Here is a 20,277-nt window from a genome sequence, read left to right on the forward strand (position 1 = left end):
ATGCAAAGTAGTCTTGATTTTCATCATCTTTAAAAATGTTGTCACTTAGAAGACCTGTCTCGTAATGAATTGGCACTTTACTATTCTATATGGTACTTCCGGTATCCAGACACATCATATTAGAATTGCACCCGAATATCAAACAAAAGAGTATATTTGATTTTTTGAATGCTAAAGGAACCTATGCTAAAGGAATTGCAGATTTTTATTTTTTTAATTTTTTCCCCATTTTTATTTTAATTATTTATTTTTAAACTTTTTATGTTATATTGGAGTATATCAATTAACAACGTTGTAACAGTTTCAGGAGCACAGCAAAGTGACTCAGCGACACATATACATGTATCCATTCTCCCCCAGACTCCCCTCCCAACCAGGCTGCCACATAACATTGAGCAGGGTTCCCTGTACTATATAGTAGTTCCTTGTGCAGACAAATTTTTTAAATTGCCTTGTAGTTTTCTCTATGTGCAATTGTTTTATCACCTTGGATAATCTGTTGTATTTGTATTTTTAAAGAAAAACATGCAAACAACTTAATTGAGTAAGCAAATGTAAATTATTCTCAGAAGTAAAGCTTAATTTTTGAACTTTTACTTACAAGTAATTTGTAAATTCTGAGAAATTATTAACATAATCTTTAAACTACAGGCATGCAGAGGAGATTCTTAGGATAAGTAGTTAATTTTCTTCTATTTACCTGGGACAATGACCTAAGAAGGTAGTTAATCATCATTGGACTGTAAAAAAAAAATAACAAGCTAACTATTTAACAGGAGACTATAACAACAGATAAAGGGATGGAACTGTGGCCATTGCTGTAGGATCCTAAGTCCAGGTAAGAACCTTTGAGATTCTCGAATTTCAATGTTTCCTGTATGTGAGAAACTTCCAGAAATTTCAAGGGGAAAAATTGTTTTGATGGACATGATAAATATTACATATTTTATGTTATGTGGCTTCTACACCCTTATGTTCTAAACCTTTAAAACATTAACTATCCCTTCTAGAGGTAGCTGAGCCTCAGGTTGATGTTTTTAAAAATAAAATACAGAAAATCAGACATTTATAATTTAAAAATAAAGACTGAAATCCCATTCCTATTACTTTCTATTCAAGTGGAACTTCAAGTCTGAAAAAATAATGTGGGATGGAGAGCTAGTTGGCAAATATCAAGAAATGGGATGTGCCTCATAGCCACTTACTCACCTCAACTTTCCTTGTTTCAACTCAAATTTGACTCAAGGGGAGGTCAAAAGGAGAGGTTTTCTAGATGATTGTATCTCTGATTCAATGAGAAAAAAATTCTGCTCAGCACAGTACCTGGCACAAACTAAGGACTCAAAAATATTAGTTCCCTTCTCCAACTCAGGAAGGTGGCTACCCTTATAATTATTATTAATATTATTTAATTTAAAAGTATTAAATTATTTACAGACCCATAAAAGGTTTAAGAAGTTAGTAAATGCTGTTTTCCCTCCTTAGTCCACAGGTATTGTACATGGTAGATCACTTGGATTGCACTGCTTTTCTATGATCACTCAAATAGAAAAAGCTTTGCACAGATAAGCAGACGCTGGTGAGATTCTTCCCTCTACTTCACCCCAATCAAAAGGGAGCAGAGCTGGACTGTACTATTATTCAAGGAAGAGTTGCAATGCTACATCTGAATGCCTGTCTTACAGAACATCGCGGTTTATGTTATAAACTTATTGCATCCCCCAAATTCATTTACGTGTTAGCTCTTCAGAACTCTGAGAAAAAAAAAAATATGTCCGGAGAAAAAAATTGTCAAATGTCTTCAAGTCAGGCTTAAAATGCCATGATGATGTGGAAAATATGGCGTTTAGAGTCAACCCTGAATTGATATTTCAACCTTTTAATTACTAGGTAGTGATTTGTTATAATTTAATCTTTTTCAGAAATAAGGTAAAAGTGCCTACATTTCCAACTTTTTATCAGGATACTTTTCCCCAATGTGTAGGAGAGAGGTGTGGACCAGCAGTCTGTTTGGGAAAGTAGTAGAAATACAGGGAAAATGAATGACTACATGACAAGGGATATTGTCCGGTTGAAGAGCAGTGTGGAAAAGGTTATTTCAACTGGGAGTAACAGCGGGAAAATATCTAAGAGGGGTGAGTTGGGGCAGAATTACAAACAAGAGATGAAGAAGAACATTACAGGTTAAGAAGAAACATACAGGTGGGCAGAGACCTTTCTTCTGGGGACAGTGGTTCCATGGGGGTGGAAAGTGTTTATGGGTGTATTGAGACTAAAAACAAAGGCTGGTTTTAGTTCAGGAAGGATATCAAATAGTATACGTGAGTTTTATTTTGTGTGGTACAAGAGACCTCTGAAAGATTCTAAGGATGGATGTGATATGCATGGGAAAGGGGGAAGGCTGGGAGACAGGACAATAATTTAATCAACTGCAATCAACAAGGATAGGAGTGGTGAGATCACAGCATTCAGGAATGTTTGTTGAGTAGCCAAACCAACCAACCAAACAAAAAAACTAAAGCTAAAGGGTGACTATCCACCTTTCAAAGAGTTCGGAGGATGAAGTGGTAAAAAGGATTTCCTAACGTTTAAGTCCTGAACAAAGATACAGAAAGAGGTGTTCATGTAAAAAATGACATAAAATTTATCAAAAGGCTGCCTGTGACTTTGGGACCGAACTACTGCTTCCCTCCTCACTCCACTTCACTCAGTAACTGACCAGGGCCAGGTATACATGGACCACATGCCAGAAGTATAGAATAACTAGGATTCACTTAGATGTACATGGGTGTGGGTTTCTGCATCATGTGTATGTTTATATACATTCATATACACACAAGTGATAATATCTTCAGATATTTATCATTTCTGTATTTGTACATTAGCCATTTCATATGCATGATGTATATTGATGGACTTTATATATATATATATATATATATATATATATATAAATTCTTATTGCGTGAATTAACGAATAGAATAGACAGTTGACCCTCATCATTTATGGATTCTGTATTTGTGAATTTTCCTACTCACTAACATGGATTTGTAACGCTCAAATCAATACTGCTGCTCTGTCGTGGTCATTCACACACCTGCAGAGAGTTGCAAAAAATTTGATTTCTCCCACTTGAATGTTCTCAGCTGAGGTTGGTCAATATATAAGATATGGCTCTGCTTTCTTGTTTGTGCTCTCGTAATATAAACGAGCGACGTTTTCACAGTCTACTTAGAGCCATTTTTTTCATTCGTGTGCTTTTTGTAGGTGATTTTGCTATTAAAATAACTCTCAAGCATAATGCTGAAGTGCTGCCTAGTGTTCCTAAGTTCAAGAAAGCTGTGATGTGCCTGACGGAAAAGATACATGAATTACATAAGGTTCCTTCAGGCTTGAGCTGCAAAGTGCTATTGTCCACAGAGTCAATGCTAGTGATCAATAATACGAATTAAATAAGGTGTCTAATAAGGAAGGAGACATAAAACAAGGTTATGTGTTCATTGGTTGACAAAAATGTTGTGACCACAGATAAACAGGAACCAAACCCTGTATTTCCCCTCGGAGCAATGTTTAGTAATTGCTAATTCAGCGTTTGCAAGAACTTTATAGGACACAACTACTGCAAATAATGAGAATCAACTGTATATAGAACATGTATTAAATATACCGTATAATTAGTGCCCTATTAGTAATCATATATCTATGTTTATGCTTGTTTCTATACATAAATAGGTATTTTTGCTACAGAAATATGTATTAAGCACATATGAATAAATAAGAATACATTTTCTAAACCTCAGTGAAGAACACACTAGTCTACGAAAAAGAGCAAATCTAAGAAATAAGTTGATTCATTTTACTAGTATTTAAGATAGGGGCTTAATAACTCTCAAAAGTTTAATCCCTCTTACATTTGACCTCGAAACTCCTCTTGCAGGAATTTTATCCTACAGAAATGATCACACATAAATCAAAAGACATATTAAGAAATTTTTCTAATATGAAATAATTTGATGCAAACTAATCTAAATTAGATCCTACCTAGACATAAAACTAGGTAGATAAACTACAGACAGTGGAATACCCTACAACCATAAGAAAACTGAGTAAGCCATATTAATATAAAGTTAAGTATATAAAGCAGAGCAAAAAGGCAGATAACTGTAGTAACCGTATGCTGCCATTTGTGTTAAAAAAGGAAAATATTGTGTATTTAATTTAAAAATGCATATCGTATTTCTGGACAAGATTCATTGAAAGCGAATAATACTCTTCCTCAGAAAGAGAAACTGGGTGAGGGTTAGAGGAAGAATTTTTCCTATATGTCATTTTTGATGTTTTGTGCTTTCAACTTCAAATATACTCTCTCTTCAAAAATAAATAAACAAAATTAAAATAAAGTGGAATCATGGAGATGGTAAGTTCAAGCATGGCCATAGTCCCTCTGCTGGGTACTTAGAGTACACTAAGCTCTTTTTAACAAATCCAAACTTTCTCTGCTTTTTGAGCCTGGTTCCAGAGGTATTAATATTTTCTCTCTGAAACCTTTTCAGGCCACTCTAATCATAATTAATTACATTATTTCTCTATTCACTTTGACTATCTACTATATGCAAGGTACTGTTTGGCATTTTGTAAAACCAGAAAGATGTATTAAACATTTATTTGCCTTCCTAACCCTTATAATGTAGATATACAGAAAATATAACAAAATTTTATTTCTAATAGGTAATTGCTAGTAATTTATTTAATCCAGTCTAGTGTGTGATTCTATATTACCTTATTTATTTGTTGTTTCAAGTTCCCCTCCATGAATTTATCTTCCTAAATTACAATCTCGCTAAAGCTGGAAATTTGTATGCGTGTGAGTGTGTGTGTGTGTCTGGAGTGCGTGTGTGAGTGTGTGTTTCCTTTTGTGTCCTGGTGCTCAGGACATGGTAGGTTCTGAATGAATATTAGTGGAATGATTGATTGATTGATGTTGACCTTGAGGCTTTTCTCATTTCTGAATTGTTAAAGTGAAATAAATTATAACTTTCCTCTCCAAAAAGGTGATCATTTTGAATGAAACATCGACAAAAATTGAAAACATTCACATGATATCTACAGTTCAATGATGGACCAGAATCAACATTTGAGTAAGACAGCAGAGGCACAACATTCTGAGAAAAGGAAAACTAGAAACTACTGCAATGGATTCAAGGTGGAATGCGTTTCATGTTTTCAAACTAAAATAAGTAAAGGGAGAATTTTGAATTAAAGAAAAGGCAGCCAGTTTTTTAAAAGAACATTATATTTCAAATTAGACTTTTCAACTGAAGCATATATTAAAATATTAACACAATGATATACATCTTTATATAAATCAATCTTTAAATCTGAATAAAAGGTCTTTGGTGACATTTCTAGTTAAGAATTTATTAATGTTGAAAATTTAGAAAGATTTTGATTCTTCTCTTTGATTCTTGATGGACAAAAAGATACTTATAAACGTGATTAAAATAAAGCAGTCTCTGTGTAATGGATAGTATGTAAAAAAAAAAATTCTAACATTTGACCTATAACAGAGAAGATTTATCAGTCTTTTGAATCACTTTGTGGTCTTGACCTATTTAATTTTCTTTTTTTTAAAGAACAGCATTTGTTATTCTATTAACTTAAATAATATAATCTGAAGGGAACTAGAAGACCTGGCCCAAAGACCTAGTTGATGACTTAGGAAAGTAATTTAATTTCTCCATATGCAAGTGGGTAAAAGTGATAATCCTCTCTCTTGCTTTTGTCACAAAACGGTGAGACAGTGAATGATATAGACTGTATTGCGATTTTCACAGACAGGAAAAAGCAATCCTTGAGCACAGTCAAGGAAACCAAGACTCAAGGAAGTTGAGAAGTTTGCGTGAAGTCATCTAGGTTGTAAATGGAAAACTATGAAAACTAAATAAAAGCCTTTAAACCCCCATAGAGAAGACTAGAGGAAATCAAAAAAATCAATCAGGGCTGACTTTGATCAATATTTACAATGTTTTCCTCAAAACTGTAGTCTTATCTAGCTGAATAAAGACCAGAGATCAGATCCAATTGCAATCATGTTATATAAAGCCTGTTTTAACTTTGTCCAGGGAACATGAAGTCTGTTTGCTTTTCAGAGATTATTGGTAAAATCAGTTCTGATGAAATATTTAAGTAATATTTAAACAGAAAAGCAGTCACCAGGAGAAAGTACTGGCTAATGCAACTGGACTACATTCTATTGCCTAGGGGTAGTAGGTTGTGCTGGCTTATTTCGCTTTTAAACATGGAGGGTTACAGGGATTCATTTGCACATGCGTTCAAGGTGACAACTAGCTGAAGCAAATAAAATTGCCTGGGTAGTCTCTTGCAGCATATTTGGAGAAAAGCTTCGAGTTAGCAAGTTGTCAGTGTTTATAAAGTATGTTAATTGCAGCCCAATAATAAAGAACAGAGAAGCAATAACAGTAATAGTATATTGAGCAAATATACTATACTATATCTATGTTTCAAATAGAAAATCAGTTAATCAATAATAGTTTGATTTTATTTTTAACTCAATTCATAGAATCAAAGTAAAGCTTTTGAAAGGTCTTCCTTCAAAGGTGAAATTTCTAATATTATTGTAAGCACTATTATATATTTAACTTAAAAATTCAACATTAATAATAAAATATGTTTTCTTGTGGTGCTCAAATACAAATTTTACTGGATGATGAGAGTAACAGTAAAAAACAATTTACTAAAACAAAAAAATAATGGAGCAGAATGTTTTTAGAACTGATTAAAATGAATTTATAATCCATAATTGTGAACGGTCTTAGATATTCTACAAGTTGAATTGAAACTGTCATCAATAGTTACATACATATGTGAATAACTGAATATAAAAGTTTAGGGAAGAAACTGATCTTTGTTATAAAAATAAATATCTTTCAATGACATTGGACATATTCATAAAGTAATTCTGTAAATTATCATTGCACTTTCCTCAAAATAGCTTTGAATTCTTTGATAAAAATATTTAATGAAGAGTCAAAAACTTCCATTTAAAAAACTTTTTGTATATTGAATTTATTAAAATCACAATTTTTGCAAATAGAATGTTAAGAGCTGAACAAAGTAATTGGTTAGAGATCATATAATGTACAGAATGTAATTTTGTAATTCTAAAATTGTATTTTAGAATATCTTGACATATGGAAAAATTATTTTAATACAGGTACTATTTGAATTGGATAAACGTATATTCTTTATCTGAATAAAAAGTAAATGAATATACCTATAATTTTCCAGTGACAAAAATTGGCAAATGTTAAAGAAAACATAAATTTTTCTTATATAAATATTTTTCAAGAAAGATACTCTAAAGAGAGGCAAAAATGATAGCACCTGTGATATTTAGAATAAAAAATGTACATAGGTAAATATTTTTAAAAAGGAATTGAGAATATTTTCACTTAGCACAATTTGCTGTGGGCTTATTAAGGGAATATTTTCTTCATTAAAAATATTATGATCTACAGAGAAGGGTAAATTGAAATGTTGACAATTTCAAATTCAGTAATCATAAAATGCAATTTTGATGAAGATTTCAGATAATTTTTTTAATGAACTAAAATGTCTAAGAATAATTTGAAAATTATCCTTCAGAAAAATAATAGTGACATAGTAATGGAGATACTCATAAGAAACTGAATAAAATACATGGATATACATGGATACATATTGGCATACATAAAAATATACTAATATATCCACCAAGAATAATTATACTGTGTATTAATTTTAAATATTAAGGTAAGCAATGAAAAGAAAAAGAAATTAATGTTTCCTTCAATTTACTTGGATATGTGTTTTTTATTTGAAAAAATTAGAATAGGAAGCAATTTATTCATCAATAAAATTTCAAAAACTGTTCTCAGCTTAATTTTTTTTTTACCACTCATTTTGCTCTAAAAATTATTCCGGTTTATATGATAAATTATATATTTACACTAGATATAAGAGAGATACAAACCAAATTCCTAATAGGCAATATACAGCTTCACTAAAGAGGTGTCACTGCGGTGGGTATTAAAAAGTTGAATTCATGGAAACAGCATAGAATGGTGGTTGCTAGAACCAGAGGGTGTGGGAAATTGGGTGATGTTGGTCAAAGGGTATAAACTTTCTGTTATAAGATACATAAGTTCTGGGGATCCAGTGTACAGCATGATGACTCTAGTTAACAATATTGTATTATATACTTGAAATTTCCTAAGAGAGTATATCTAAATGTTCTCACTACGAAAATAAAACATAGGTAACTATGTAAGGTGATTAATGTGTTAACTAATTTTATTGTTCTAATCGTTTCACAATGTATGCATATGTCAATTGCGATGTTATACACATTAAATTTATACAATTTTATTTGTCAGTCATACTTCAATAAAGTTGGAAAAATAAAATTACATGCAGTATTCCCATTGCTGCAAATGGAGGAAAGCAGGCAGACTACTACAAATAACCCAAGTGAGACGTAACAAGGATCTGACTTAGGAAAATAAAGAGATGAAGGAAAAGTGGGTTAGTATATTAGATCCAAGAACTGTTTTGTTTTTCGTGTGTGAAATACTTGTGTTCAAATCACAGTTCTGCTACAGTTTTAGCCTTATTCCCCTAGTTAGATAACTTTGCATCTCTAAGCTTTATTATTCTTACTTGTAAAATGAAGAGAGTAATGCATACCATGCAAGGATTTTGTGAGCATTAGAAATAATACTTCTAGAATACCTGGAACAGTCCTAGCAAATATTAGTTTCCACATAACATAATTCACATTCATATCCTTCCTGTATTAATTGGAAAGAGAAATATCCAGTGGATGGGGAGATATTAAGTTTTGTGTAGGATGTCTGATGCAAACCTTCATCTTTACCTCTGCTATCAAATATTTTTGAAAGCTATATTGACTATTGATAGTTCCTGTTTAGGAAAGTTTGAAGACTTACTAAGAGTTACGTCATAGGAAAGCATAGGTTACAAAGAGAGAACACACACAACACCTATCCAGAAGATGTGGCATAAATTAACATCTTGATTATGCATATTATTTCAGATACTGTATCTTTTTGTGTGTGTGAAATTTTCTATTTTCATTCATTGTGAGATAAGTTTCCTTTGCATCAAAGAGCTCAGTTAGATTAGTTGCTTTAAAATTCTTGTCTAGTAATACTAACGAATGTGTAATCTCAGGGTTAGTCTTGGTTGACTGTTACCTTTCTTGAGAAATGGTCACATTTTCTTGGCTCTTCATATGTTGGTAATTTTGAACATTGTTACATTCTTCCAAAGTGTGTTGATATTTTTTGTTTGTTTTACAAGGCAATTAAATTTGTTGACCTGAAACTGCAAACTCTATCTCTTAGGAAATAGTTCAAATCTCAATTAAATTACTTTATCCATAGGGCTAACTTGAGTTGCCCTGTTCATGAATAGTTAAGAGGTCAAAAATTTGGACAGTTTATATGCAGAATTGGGGGTTCCCCATTCTCTGGATCTCTCCTTCATGAAATTCTCCCCTAAATTTTAACTAAACTCTTCTTTCTCATTCTTCAGGCCACAAGGACTGTAATTTTTCTAAAAGAATTTCAGCTTTTGTGAATAATGCTAACTGTGACCTTACCTTAAAGCCATAAGAATGAGAAATTAACCTGAGGCATTTCCTTCTTTTAAGGGTCAACCCCTGTCCAGAATCTGACTGCTTTTGTTTGCTCTCCCATGCTTTTGGGTGTTTTTTGTTTTCCCCTCAGACTTTACAATGGTTATTTGCTGCAGGATCAGTCCAGTGGGAACTTATTCAGCTATATTGGAAGTGGAAATCGTTATAAGTATTTAAAAATCACCCTGGGTGTGGTGTGAAAAAGAGTTGACAGTGAGGAAAGAGACACCAGTTAGAAATAGTAGTATTCTGGGTGAAAGATGATGGTCATTTGAGGTAGGAATATAAAGTGAAGCATATTAAAAAGAGAGATGTTTATAAGATTAAATATTTAACTTTGGGGGACTGATTGGATGTGATATATAAGAGAGTAGATTCTAAGTGGTGACACAAGAAAGGAGGTAAAAGGGGAGGAAGAAAAGGATGCAATCTGGACATTAAAACCAAAATGGAGCTCTAATGCAGGCACTTTGGAACAGCAGCCTAAACCTCAGCGAAAGTAAGCTTGGATTAAAATATAGATTTGGCAATCATCAGCATTTAGGTGGCAATAAAAACAATGCCAGTTTATGAGGTTTTCCAGAAAGAGTATGTAGAGTAAAAAGAGAAGAGAGTTTGAAACAAAACCCTGAAATAAAGTTTGGAATAGCCAAAGTATCCTAGGCCTGCTGAGGATAGTTTAAAAAATGATGCAAAAAATAAGATCTGATTCATGCAAACGTAAACGACTCTCAGTTTTGACTGGAAAAAATGAGAGAGAGTTATGGGAAAGTGAGGATGCAGTGGGGCAGAAGGAGGTTTTTTAATGGAATAAGCCTGAATATGGATTAATTGTACAGTTATCCCCTGGTAAATCTCAAAACTACTTCCAGACAAAAGTCTCTCTTGAGCACAAACCCTGCCTTAGTTGTGTCTATCTGGTAGATGTTTATTTTTAGACATCTCAAACTTGAGGTTTGAAAGGATGACTTCATCGTCTTTAACCCTAAAACTTCTTTTTCTCATCCCCAATAATAGTATTACTACATACAATTATACAAAGTATAGAACAAAATCAGAATACTTATTTTCCATTATTCCCACATCTGATTGGTTCTCCTCTTAAACTTCTTCCAAGTGTGTCTGTAAACTCCTCTTCCCATCCCTGCTCATCTTTATTTCTGAAATCAGCTTTCTAATTAATTTATTTGCCATAAATTCATTTTCTTCATGGCTACCAGAATTAGTCCTCTAAAATTTAATCTCCTTACATCACATTTAAAAATGCAGATTGATCTCCCAATGGTTGGCTTACTTCTATCCGTATATTCCACCCACAGACATTCTTTTTGTTTTTCAAATGATCTGTGTTCTTTCACTACTCTGGGGCTTTTCATGTGTTTCCTATTTTGTTTTAAATGTTTATTTCTTCTTCGGTTTCTAAGCTTCTGTTAACCCCTAAAGACTTAGTTTAAATGTTAGCACATCTATAGAAACTTTGACCTGTGTAGACAGAATTAATCACTTTTTTCTGTGTACTCATAAATTTAAAACTGTATAGCAATTACAGTACTCATTACATTATTATACTGGCATTAATTTTTTATTGGCCCAGGGAAACATTAGTTCTTTGGGGGCATTTATTAAGTCTTAATTGTTTTTACTTCCCTTCTTACTCTATGCCTGTGTCAACTCCAAGGTTTAGTGGAGGAACTGCCATATTGTAGTTGCTCAATAAATGTTTGCTGAGTAAATTTGTTTGAGGTTCCTATGAGTTAACTGAGTTAATCATGGCGTACATATGGCAATGTAGAAACTTGGAACTGTCTTCTGACCTTAATTCTAAGACTCTTGCCATCATAAACAAAGGACTGACCTGCCACGATTGCAGGTAAATATAGACTTTACCTCTTATCTCAATGCTAGCTGTGTCTTTCTGCCTGTGATATTTTAAAATCTATTTGATGATTGTGAACATTTGTATGTCTGTTTTGAAATCTCTCAGTCTTAAATTCTCTATCCTTATACTTTGATCTTTAATATTTTTCATTGGAGATTTCAGTTTTATTATTATTTAATTTTTTACGTTCGGAGAAAATCATCATATCATTCTTTCTCTGAACTTCAGCTTCACATTAGGAACATGGTTAAAAATGCCCATCTTTCAGGGTTATAGTTAGAGTAAAAGAAAGCACATTTATAAATCTGTCTATATTAACTCATTTCATATCCTTCTAAAATCCTAGCTTATTGGAGGAATCCTACTGTAGCCATTGTCTTTGCATCTGTTACCCTTTTCCTCTTTGTAAAACCAATTTAGGATTATACTGTATGAATTCTGACTTTATTGAGTCTCTCTTTTGTCTTGAGCTAATCTTCCTTTTAAGATTGAAGACATGGACATTACAAAATCTTTCTCTGAACTTTTAGAAAGCTGCTCTTTTATAGGACAGGTTTTACATCTGGTTATGCTTGTATCTGCTTACTGAGATGTCCTGTTACTTTATGAAACTCCCTCCTCTTTGATTTTACCAATTAGTGTTTTGATGATAAGGATTTAGATAAAAGTTTGCCTCAGTATTTCTTTAATAATCAATAAATCATTTTGCCAGTATGCTCATTACTGATTCTGCTGCACCTGAAATAGTGCCTGACAAAAAAATGTGTTTGGCTAAATGATCAGAGCCTTATTTTTATTTGACCGAACTTACAGCCAAAAGCTGAATGATGATAGCTCAGAGTGATAATAAAAACAGACATTTCTCAATACTATGTGCCAAAAATTTTATATGTATTATTATTATTTTTCGGTACGCGGGCCTCTCACTGTTGTGGCCTCTCCCGTTGCGGAGCACAGGCTCCGGACACGCAGGCTCAGCGGCCACAGCTCACGGGCCCAGCAGCTCCGCGGCACGTGGGATCTTCCCGGACCGGGGCACGAACCCGTGTGTCTCCTGCATCTGCAGGCGGACTCTCAACCACTGCGCCACCAGGGAAGCCCTATATGTATTATTTTAATTAATCTTCATAACAATTTTACTGCAATTATCTCCATCTAAAAGCTGAGGAAACTAGGAAATGAGAGGTTTCACTACATGTAAGCTCTGTACCAGATTTATAACCTAAATTTGGGGAATAACAATTTATTCAACAACCAAAAAACATTTATTGAATACTTACTCATTATGTGTCAGGCATGTGAGTTTGATAGAGAGCCTGATAACATTTTTTTTCTATTTATTAGAGAAGGAAAGGCAGAACTTGACTTCTAGTTCAATATGGCAGACAGAATAATAAGGTTGAAGCCATCTCCTCCCCCCTCCAATTTTAATAAATAATGTAAACTGTATTAAAGGCAACTTGTAGATGTGCTAGAAAACAAGAAGAGATACATTCTGTAAATCAGAAACTATAAGAGTTTTCTAAAAAGTAAGAAGTAGAAAGAATTAGGCTAAAGAAAGAAATCACAGCCCAAGACAAGTGCAGGAAAAGAAACCTGAAAAAAAATGGACATGGCTTCCAAACGTGTTTCAAAGGCAAAAGCCACCGACAATGGCATCAAGAGAGGTCCCAGGGACCACCGCCAGGTTGTTGTATAGGGTATTCCACTCAGTCAGAGAAAACATGCTTCTTTCCTTGTTTAACATCTCCCCTGATCATCAAATTACCCTCCCCCACTTAGTCCAAGCAGCAAACTGCAGAGACATCTGCCCTGGGCAGGAGGTAGTGAGCGTGGGTGGATGCCCTCCCGGGCACATGGAGCGGAACCGCGTCTCAAGTGGCTCGCAACACTCATGAAGAAGTGAGGCGCCCATATGCAGATTAACTCTTAGCTACCCTACTGCTAGACATTTCTGCCTCTCCATCTCAGCTAGGCTTCACAAAGACTGACTATTCAGAGACAAGGAAACGGGAGCTTCCATATGTAAAACAAAGCAGACAGGCAAGAATCACTAGATATTTTCATTCACCACTCTTGAAAGGAGGCAACAAACTCAATAAATTAAAAAATTCTCCCATGGCTGTACACACACACACACACACACACATACACACATATAATATATATGTTTATATATATGTGATTTATTTATTTATATATTTATTTATATAAAAGAACAGAACTTTAAGTAAAGGGTTGGGAGAGGAATGGAGGAGGGAAAGTTTACCAAGAAGTTCTACATCTGTATAAAACTTCACAGGTCAGGGGACGACAACACAGTGAAGTTATGGAAAATATGAATAATGAAAAAATGAAATTATGTAGTAATGTACCATTATCCTTCAGCCAGTAACACTTTGAACATATCCAGTGGGATAGGTTACTTCTCTCAGCAAAAGGCCACCCACATTTTTTTCAATGGGAAAATGCATTTTTTATTGTGGTAAAACATCTAATGTTATATTTACCATCTTAACCAAGTTTTGAAGGTACAGTTCAGTGGTTATTAGGTATATTCATGTTGTCGTACAACAAATCTCTACTTTTTCATCCTGCAACACCGAAATTCTATACTTACTAAGTACTAATACTCTCTCTTGTCTTCTTCCACTTTTGGGGAACTGAATTTTTATTTTCTGCTTCTATGATTTTGACTCCTTTAAATACTTCATATGGGTGGAATCATAAAATATTTGTCCTTTTGCGACTGGTTTATTTCACTAAGCATAATGTTTTTGAGGCTCAGCCATGTTGTAGCATGTGATAAGGTTTCCTTCCTTTTAAGGCTGCATAATATTCCATTATATGTATATACCATATTTTCCTCATCCATTCATCTGTTGATGGACATTTGGATTGCTTCTACCTCCTGGATATTTTGAATAACGCTGTGATAAACATGGATGTGCAAATATCTCTTTGAGATCCTTTTTTTAAGTCTTTTGGATAAATACCCAGAAATGGGATTGCTGAATCTTATTATGATCCTGTGACTCTGGGTAATAATACTGGATGTAAAAGGAATTTACTTATGGATATAAATGTGGGCTGTAAGAAAGATGAATAAATAAATTTTGTTAAAATCAAATTGAAAATAAAACATCTATAACCAGTGGGCTTGAAAGTCTTCTATTTTTTTTTTTAGAACACTGACTATATTGCTTTGTTATCTTCATTTTAATTTGGTTTTCTCCAATATTAGTGAGGTTTTATAAATGAAAGTTTTTTCTGCTGACTTCCTGGAAATACTATTTTTGAGAATGTCTAGCTACTCCCCTCACAGTACGCCTTTGCTGTTCATTTGGGACTAAAGATTAGTTTGTCATCCTGGCCATCTCACATCATTATCTAGCTTCTTAGAAATCAGCTAATGACATTAATTAAAAATAACAACTTTGACTGTCCTGCTCTAATAATCTGATGCTGTAACCAAGTTAGAAAATGAGGGATTTCCCTGGTGGTCCAGTGGTTAAGGCTCTGTGCTCCCAATGCAGGGGGTGCAGGTTCCATCCCTGGTTGAGGGCTAAGATCCCACATACTGTGCAGCAAGGTCGGAATGACTAACTAAATTGGCTTTAAAAAGAAAGGAAGAAAGAAAAAGGTGCTTTATCAGTACAGTGATGTTAATGTTAAACAGACTAAGAAGTACCAACTGGAATAGAAGAAAGGTGGGTATACTTTTTATGATAAAAAGTTACTAAGTAAAGAAGAAAAGCTATTTTAATTCTATGCATATATAATCATTATGTGATCTTATGATTAATTATTTTTCCCTTTCCTTCTGCTTTTTCTTAGATGTTCTTGGCAGCCCTGTCACTCAGCTTTATTTCTAAGACACTAAGTGCAGTCATTATGAAAGGTTCCATCACTCAAATAGAAAGGAGATTTGACATATCATCTTCTACTGTTGGCTTAATTGATGGAAGCTTTGAAATGGGTAATTTTTGTTTCTGTTTTGATTATTACTTAGTAATGAGATTTGCAGAGGTAAAAAAGTGTTCACATATGCTCTACACCACTGATCCTTAACCAGGGGTAAATTGCCCCCATCCCCACCCCCTGCCCAGGGGCAATTTGGCAATATCTGGAGATATTTTAGGTTGTCATAGCTGAGGACTAGGGAACGCCACTGACATCTAGTGGTAGAGGCTAGGGATGCCTTGAAACATCCCACAATGCACAAGACAGCCTCCAAAACAGAGGAGTTTACCTAGTTTACCTAGTTTTCCTAGTTTACCTAGTCCAGAATGTCAAAAGTATAGAGGTTAAAAAACCCTGATTTACACAAACTCATTGCCTGCAAACTAATATTTTGCAGGGCTAAACCTTCTCTTTCTCAAGATGCCCTAGTGCAAAAAAAAAAGTTGGAGAGAGGATTATGATTCTGATGATTTGAGGAGAGGAGAATAATTTTGAAGCAATCTTTGTTAGGGTCTACTGTTGAACTGGGTATAAAATTGGGGGTTAAAAGTCTTTTTTTTTTAGAACATTGAGTATATTGTTTTGTTGTCTTCATTTTAATTTGGATTTTTCCAATAATAGTGAGGTTTTATGTAATTATTTAACATTCTTTTCTCTTATTTTATGAATTGGTCGCTGATGCCCTCTGCCCATTGTCCTTTTCCCCCCACTTTTTAATGATTTGAAGGGATTCAAAAATTATGTCTGTTGTATAGATTACACATATTTTTTACAAGTTTGCTCTTTATCTTTTAACCTTTTAAAAATATACTTGTTTATTGAATATTTTAAAAATAATTGTATAAAGGAAGACCCATCTATTTTTTTGTCATGAATTCTGCCTTTTCATGATTCAGAGGCAATTACACCATACATATCCTTCACTTTTCCACCTTCTAAACCATCTAGAACTTTAGTATTATACTGTGATTAGCTTTAAATTCTAATTCATTGTATATCTCTTTATATTGAGGAATTGATTCTTATTATCTTTGTTAAACTTTGTAGCTATTTAAAAGCAATTATTTGGACATGGTTATAAGTTTTACTGGTTTCCTTCTTAACACTATTTCTTGAACCTTATGACTTCAAGTCTCATCTTTAGTTTTTCTGGAGTATATCTTCAAGTAGTTTTTATTTTCCAGAAATAATTGAACATAAGACATATTTTCTGAGCCCTTGCATGTTGGAAAATGTATTAACTTTACTATCATAGTCAACTGATAATTTGAGTATGAAATTAAAACTTCAGAATGTTTTTTTCTCAGAACATTTAAGACATTTATCTATTGTGTTATAACACAGTATTATACATAAGAAATCATTACCAGTATCATTGTCATGCACTGATAGGACCTCTTCTTTATGCCTGAATTTCAGAAATTTTACCAACATATACCTAGGATGGTCTCTTTTACATTATTTATGCTGGAGAAATGTAGAAATTTTTATCTGATGCCTTAAGCCTTCCTTTAGCTCAAGAAATTTATTTTCTATATTTAAATTTGTTCCTTCCCCTCTATTTTCTTCTGAAACATCTATGAATATTAAATTTTCTGGCTATTTTTTCACGTTAAGTTTTTCTTTCTAAAATTCAACCTTTTTTTTTTTTCTTGAAACTCCATCAGTCTTTGCTGATGCCATCTTTCATCTTATTGTATCAGGTCCCAATACCAATACATTTCTGTATAGTATTTTAAATTTGCAACAATACTTTATTGTTCTCTTATTATTTTTAGTCTGCCAGTTCTTATTTTATGGATGCAACATACCTTTGTACCTCTAGAGATAATAACTGGATTTTTTCAAAATGTCTTCTCTTCTTAGTTTCCTCATTTAACTGTTTTCTTCATGGGTTACTTTATCTGCTGGTTCAGTTTGGTGCTTTTACTTCATGTTATTTTTTTCCATCAAATGTTCAGTAATTCTTGGTTGTTTCTGTTCGTTATTATATTTGTAGGTCCAGATGGACTGGAATTGGTCATGACCCCTCCACTTAGATTGCTCTTCTTCCTCTCTTGAATCTAAATAACTTATAGCTAACATTAAATCTCAAGTGACCTGTCCTCCAGGAAACTTTCCTGAAACCTCTAATTAATTTAAGCTTCCCCTTTCTGTGGTCTAAGAGTACTTCTGTCCATTTATCTATTTTTGTCACTGGTAGGTAAGTTCTTTTAGAGCAGATACCATGCACTCTTTATTTTTTTCCTCTATTTCTGGCTTCTAACCCTATGACAGGTACTTAATAAGAATTTAAAGATTTCTAGGAGTAAATGAAAAAAGGCATGAATAAATACCTTCCCTCGGGTATTTTTGTCCATTTTTCTCCATTCCAGTACAACCCACTCAACTCCAAATTCTTCATAAAATTTTGCTTCACTAATATCGCCAAGTACTTCAAGTACTTTAGTTCTTATCTCTGCTTACTATTAACACCATACAACTTTATAGTGAGTGGCTTAAGGTAAGTGAGTTTCATCTTAATTAAATTACCCGGGGACTTCCCTGGTGGTGCAGTGGTTAAGAATCCACCTGCCAATGCAGGGGACACGGGTTTGATCCCTGGTCTGGGAAGATCCCACATGCCACAGAGCAATTAAGCCCATGAGCCCAAACTACTGAGCCCACGTGCCACAAGTACTGATCCCACATGCCGCAACTACAGAGCTCATGTACTGCAACTACTGAAGCCCACGTACCTAGAGCCCATGCTCCACAACAAGAGAAGCCACCACAATGAGAAGCCTGCGCATCACAACAGAGTAGCCCCAGCTTGCCGCAACTAGAGAAAGCCGGCACACAGCAACGAAGACCCAACACAGCCCCCCCCCCAAAAAAAGAATGAATAAATAAATAAATAAAATGCAGAGTCTATTTAAAAACAAAAATTACCCAGTCTTTGAGGAATGGTACCATGTCTTATGCTCTATTTGTATCCATTCTGTGGACTTCCATTCTACTGGACACAAAATTGGACTCAGTCACTGTTTGCTATAATCAATCATATCAAAATAATTTTGTTTTCTTTCCAGGAAACTTGCTTGTGATTTTATTTGTGAGTTACTTTGGAGCCAAATTACACAGACCAAAACTAATTGGAATTGGTTGCTTCGTTATGGGAATTGGAAGTATTTTGACTGCTTTACCTCATTTCTTCATGGGATAGTAAGTGGCTCTATGCCAACAATGATCATTTCCTTGTAAATTAATGGCAGAATTTCATTTTTTTCCTTTTAAATAAGCAGTCCTCTTTTGAGAAGAATATCCACTAAGAAGAATATCCACTAAGTGTGTATAGAAATGGAGTATGTTTCTATGTAATAATTAAATTGTTTTATCTACCATGACTCTCATTGATATTAAAATATGAATAGCAATAAATGAGTAGTTTCACAGAAAATAAGCTTTTTGTGACTTTTTAGTATGATATGTATTTCATGTCTTTGCCTACAAGATTTTGATAATATTTTAATAAGTCTTTGTTACCAAACTCAGGTCCAGTTGCTTACCACTCGAAAATCAATACCTGAGAGGCAATTGTTGGTAGAAAGGCAAGTTGCTTTTAATCAGAATGCCAACAATCTGGGGAGAAGGTGGACTCATGTCCCCCCAAACCAACTCCCATGATTCTGTTTGGCTATAAAAGTTTTTAAAGGGAAAAGGGAAGTAATGTCAGTTAATCACTGAGATAGAGGGTCAAAGTCGTCACCGTCCCCCACTGTGTGCAGGCTTGTTGACTTCTTGTGATCTTTCTTTAGATGCTAGCTTGTTCACATAGTTTGTTCATGAGATTATTGAAGGGAAAGCTAGGGAAGAGATCTGGTCATCTGTTAATTACTCATTCTTCATTTCTACTTCTTTGATCTACAGAAAGAACCAACAGGTTAGGCAAGGTATTGTGTGATCAAAAGAATTGAAAGGTGTGCTTGGGCTGGTGATGAGTAGAGTATGGGGTGCCTGATTTAAATGTTAGTTACAATGCAGTTTTGCTAAAGTGACAAGACAAAGGGGCCTCCTGCAGAAACCTCTTTCCTGCCAAAAGCTGCTTATGACTTCACCACTCAACTCACTGCAGTATGGGTTTTCCCACTACCATCTCCACTGAGACTTCTTCCTAAGTCACGGTGTAGTTTAATTAGAGTCAGATACTAATGACAGAAAACCAAAAATAGTGATGGCTTAAATAAGATAAGAGCTTATTTTTTACATAAAAAAATGTAGCCAACCCAGCCCTTGACTGGCTTGACTTCACGGTCTAAATTGTGGCAATGCTGTTGCTTGCAACAGGATAGAAGGGAAGAAGAATAAGAAGAAACATAATGCACACAGGTTGAGACTTCAGAAATATTTTCAGAAGGACAACACTTCTACCGACTTCACATTAGCCAGAAATTTGTTACACCTCACATTCAGATAGAAAGTCATTGGGAAAAATAGACTTTACTTCAGGCGTCCCCTTCCCAGCTAAAGATCCCAGGTTCTGTTACCATAGAAGGAGAGAAGAATGGATATTGAGAGCCAATGAGCAGTTTCTGCTAAAGATATCAATACTTATTATCAACGCCAACAGTCATGCCTTTTGGTTACTATATTAATTACTCTATTTGACCCTCATAAGTTCTTTCTTCTTCCTGGTGCTGTTCATTCTTATTTTCATCATCTTACTCTCTCTTGATT

At 34.1% G+C, this 20,277-nt stretch overlaps 1 protein-coding gene across 1 annotated transcript in view; it reads left to right on the forward strand.

Moving 5' to 3' along the window:
* The first annotated feature begins 772 nt into the window (after positions 1 to 772).
* The window catches only part of LOC131766365 (solute carrier organic anion transporter family member 1B3-like), a 48,034-nt gene continuing 28,529 nt past the window's right edge, over positions 773 to 20,277 (forward strand). The window contains exons 1-4 of the mRNA XM_059080563.2: positions 773 to 838; positions 5,053 to 5,204; positions 15,436 to 15,577; positions 18,633 to 18,765. Coding sequence (XP_058936546.1) covers positions 5,115 to 5,204; positions 15,436 to 15,577; positions 18,633 to 18,765 — 365 coding nt within the window. The 5' untranslated portion in view covers positions 773 to 838; positions 5,053 to 5,114. The remainder of the gene's footprint in view (positions 839 to 5,052; positions 5,205 to 15,435; positions 15,578 to 18,632; positions 18,766 to 20,277) is intronic.

The sequence above is a fragment of the Kogia breviceps genome, chromosome 12 (genome assembly GCF_026419965.1).
Source record: "Kogia breviceps isolate mKogBre1 chromosome 12, mKogBre1 haplotype 1, whole genome shotgun sequence".
Lineage (NCBI taxonomy): Eukaryota > Metazoa > Chordata > Mammalia > Artiodactyla > Physeteridae > Kogia > Kogia breviceps.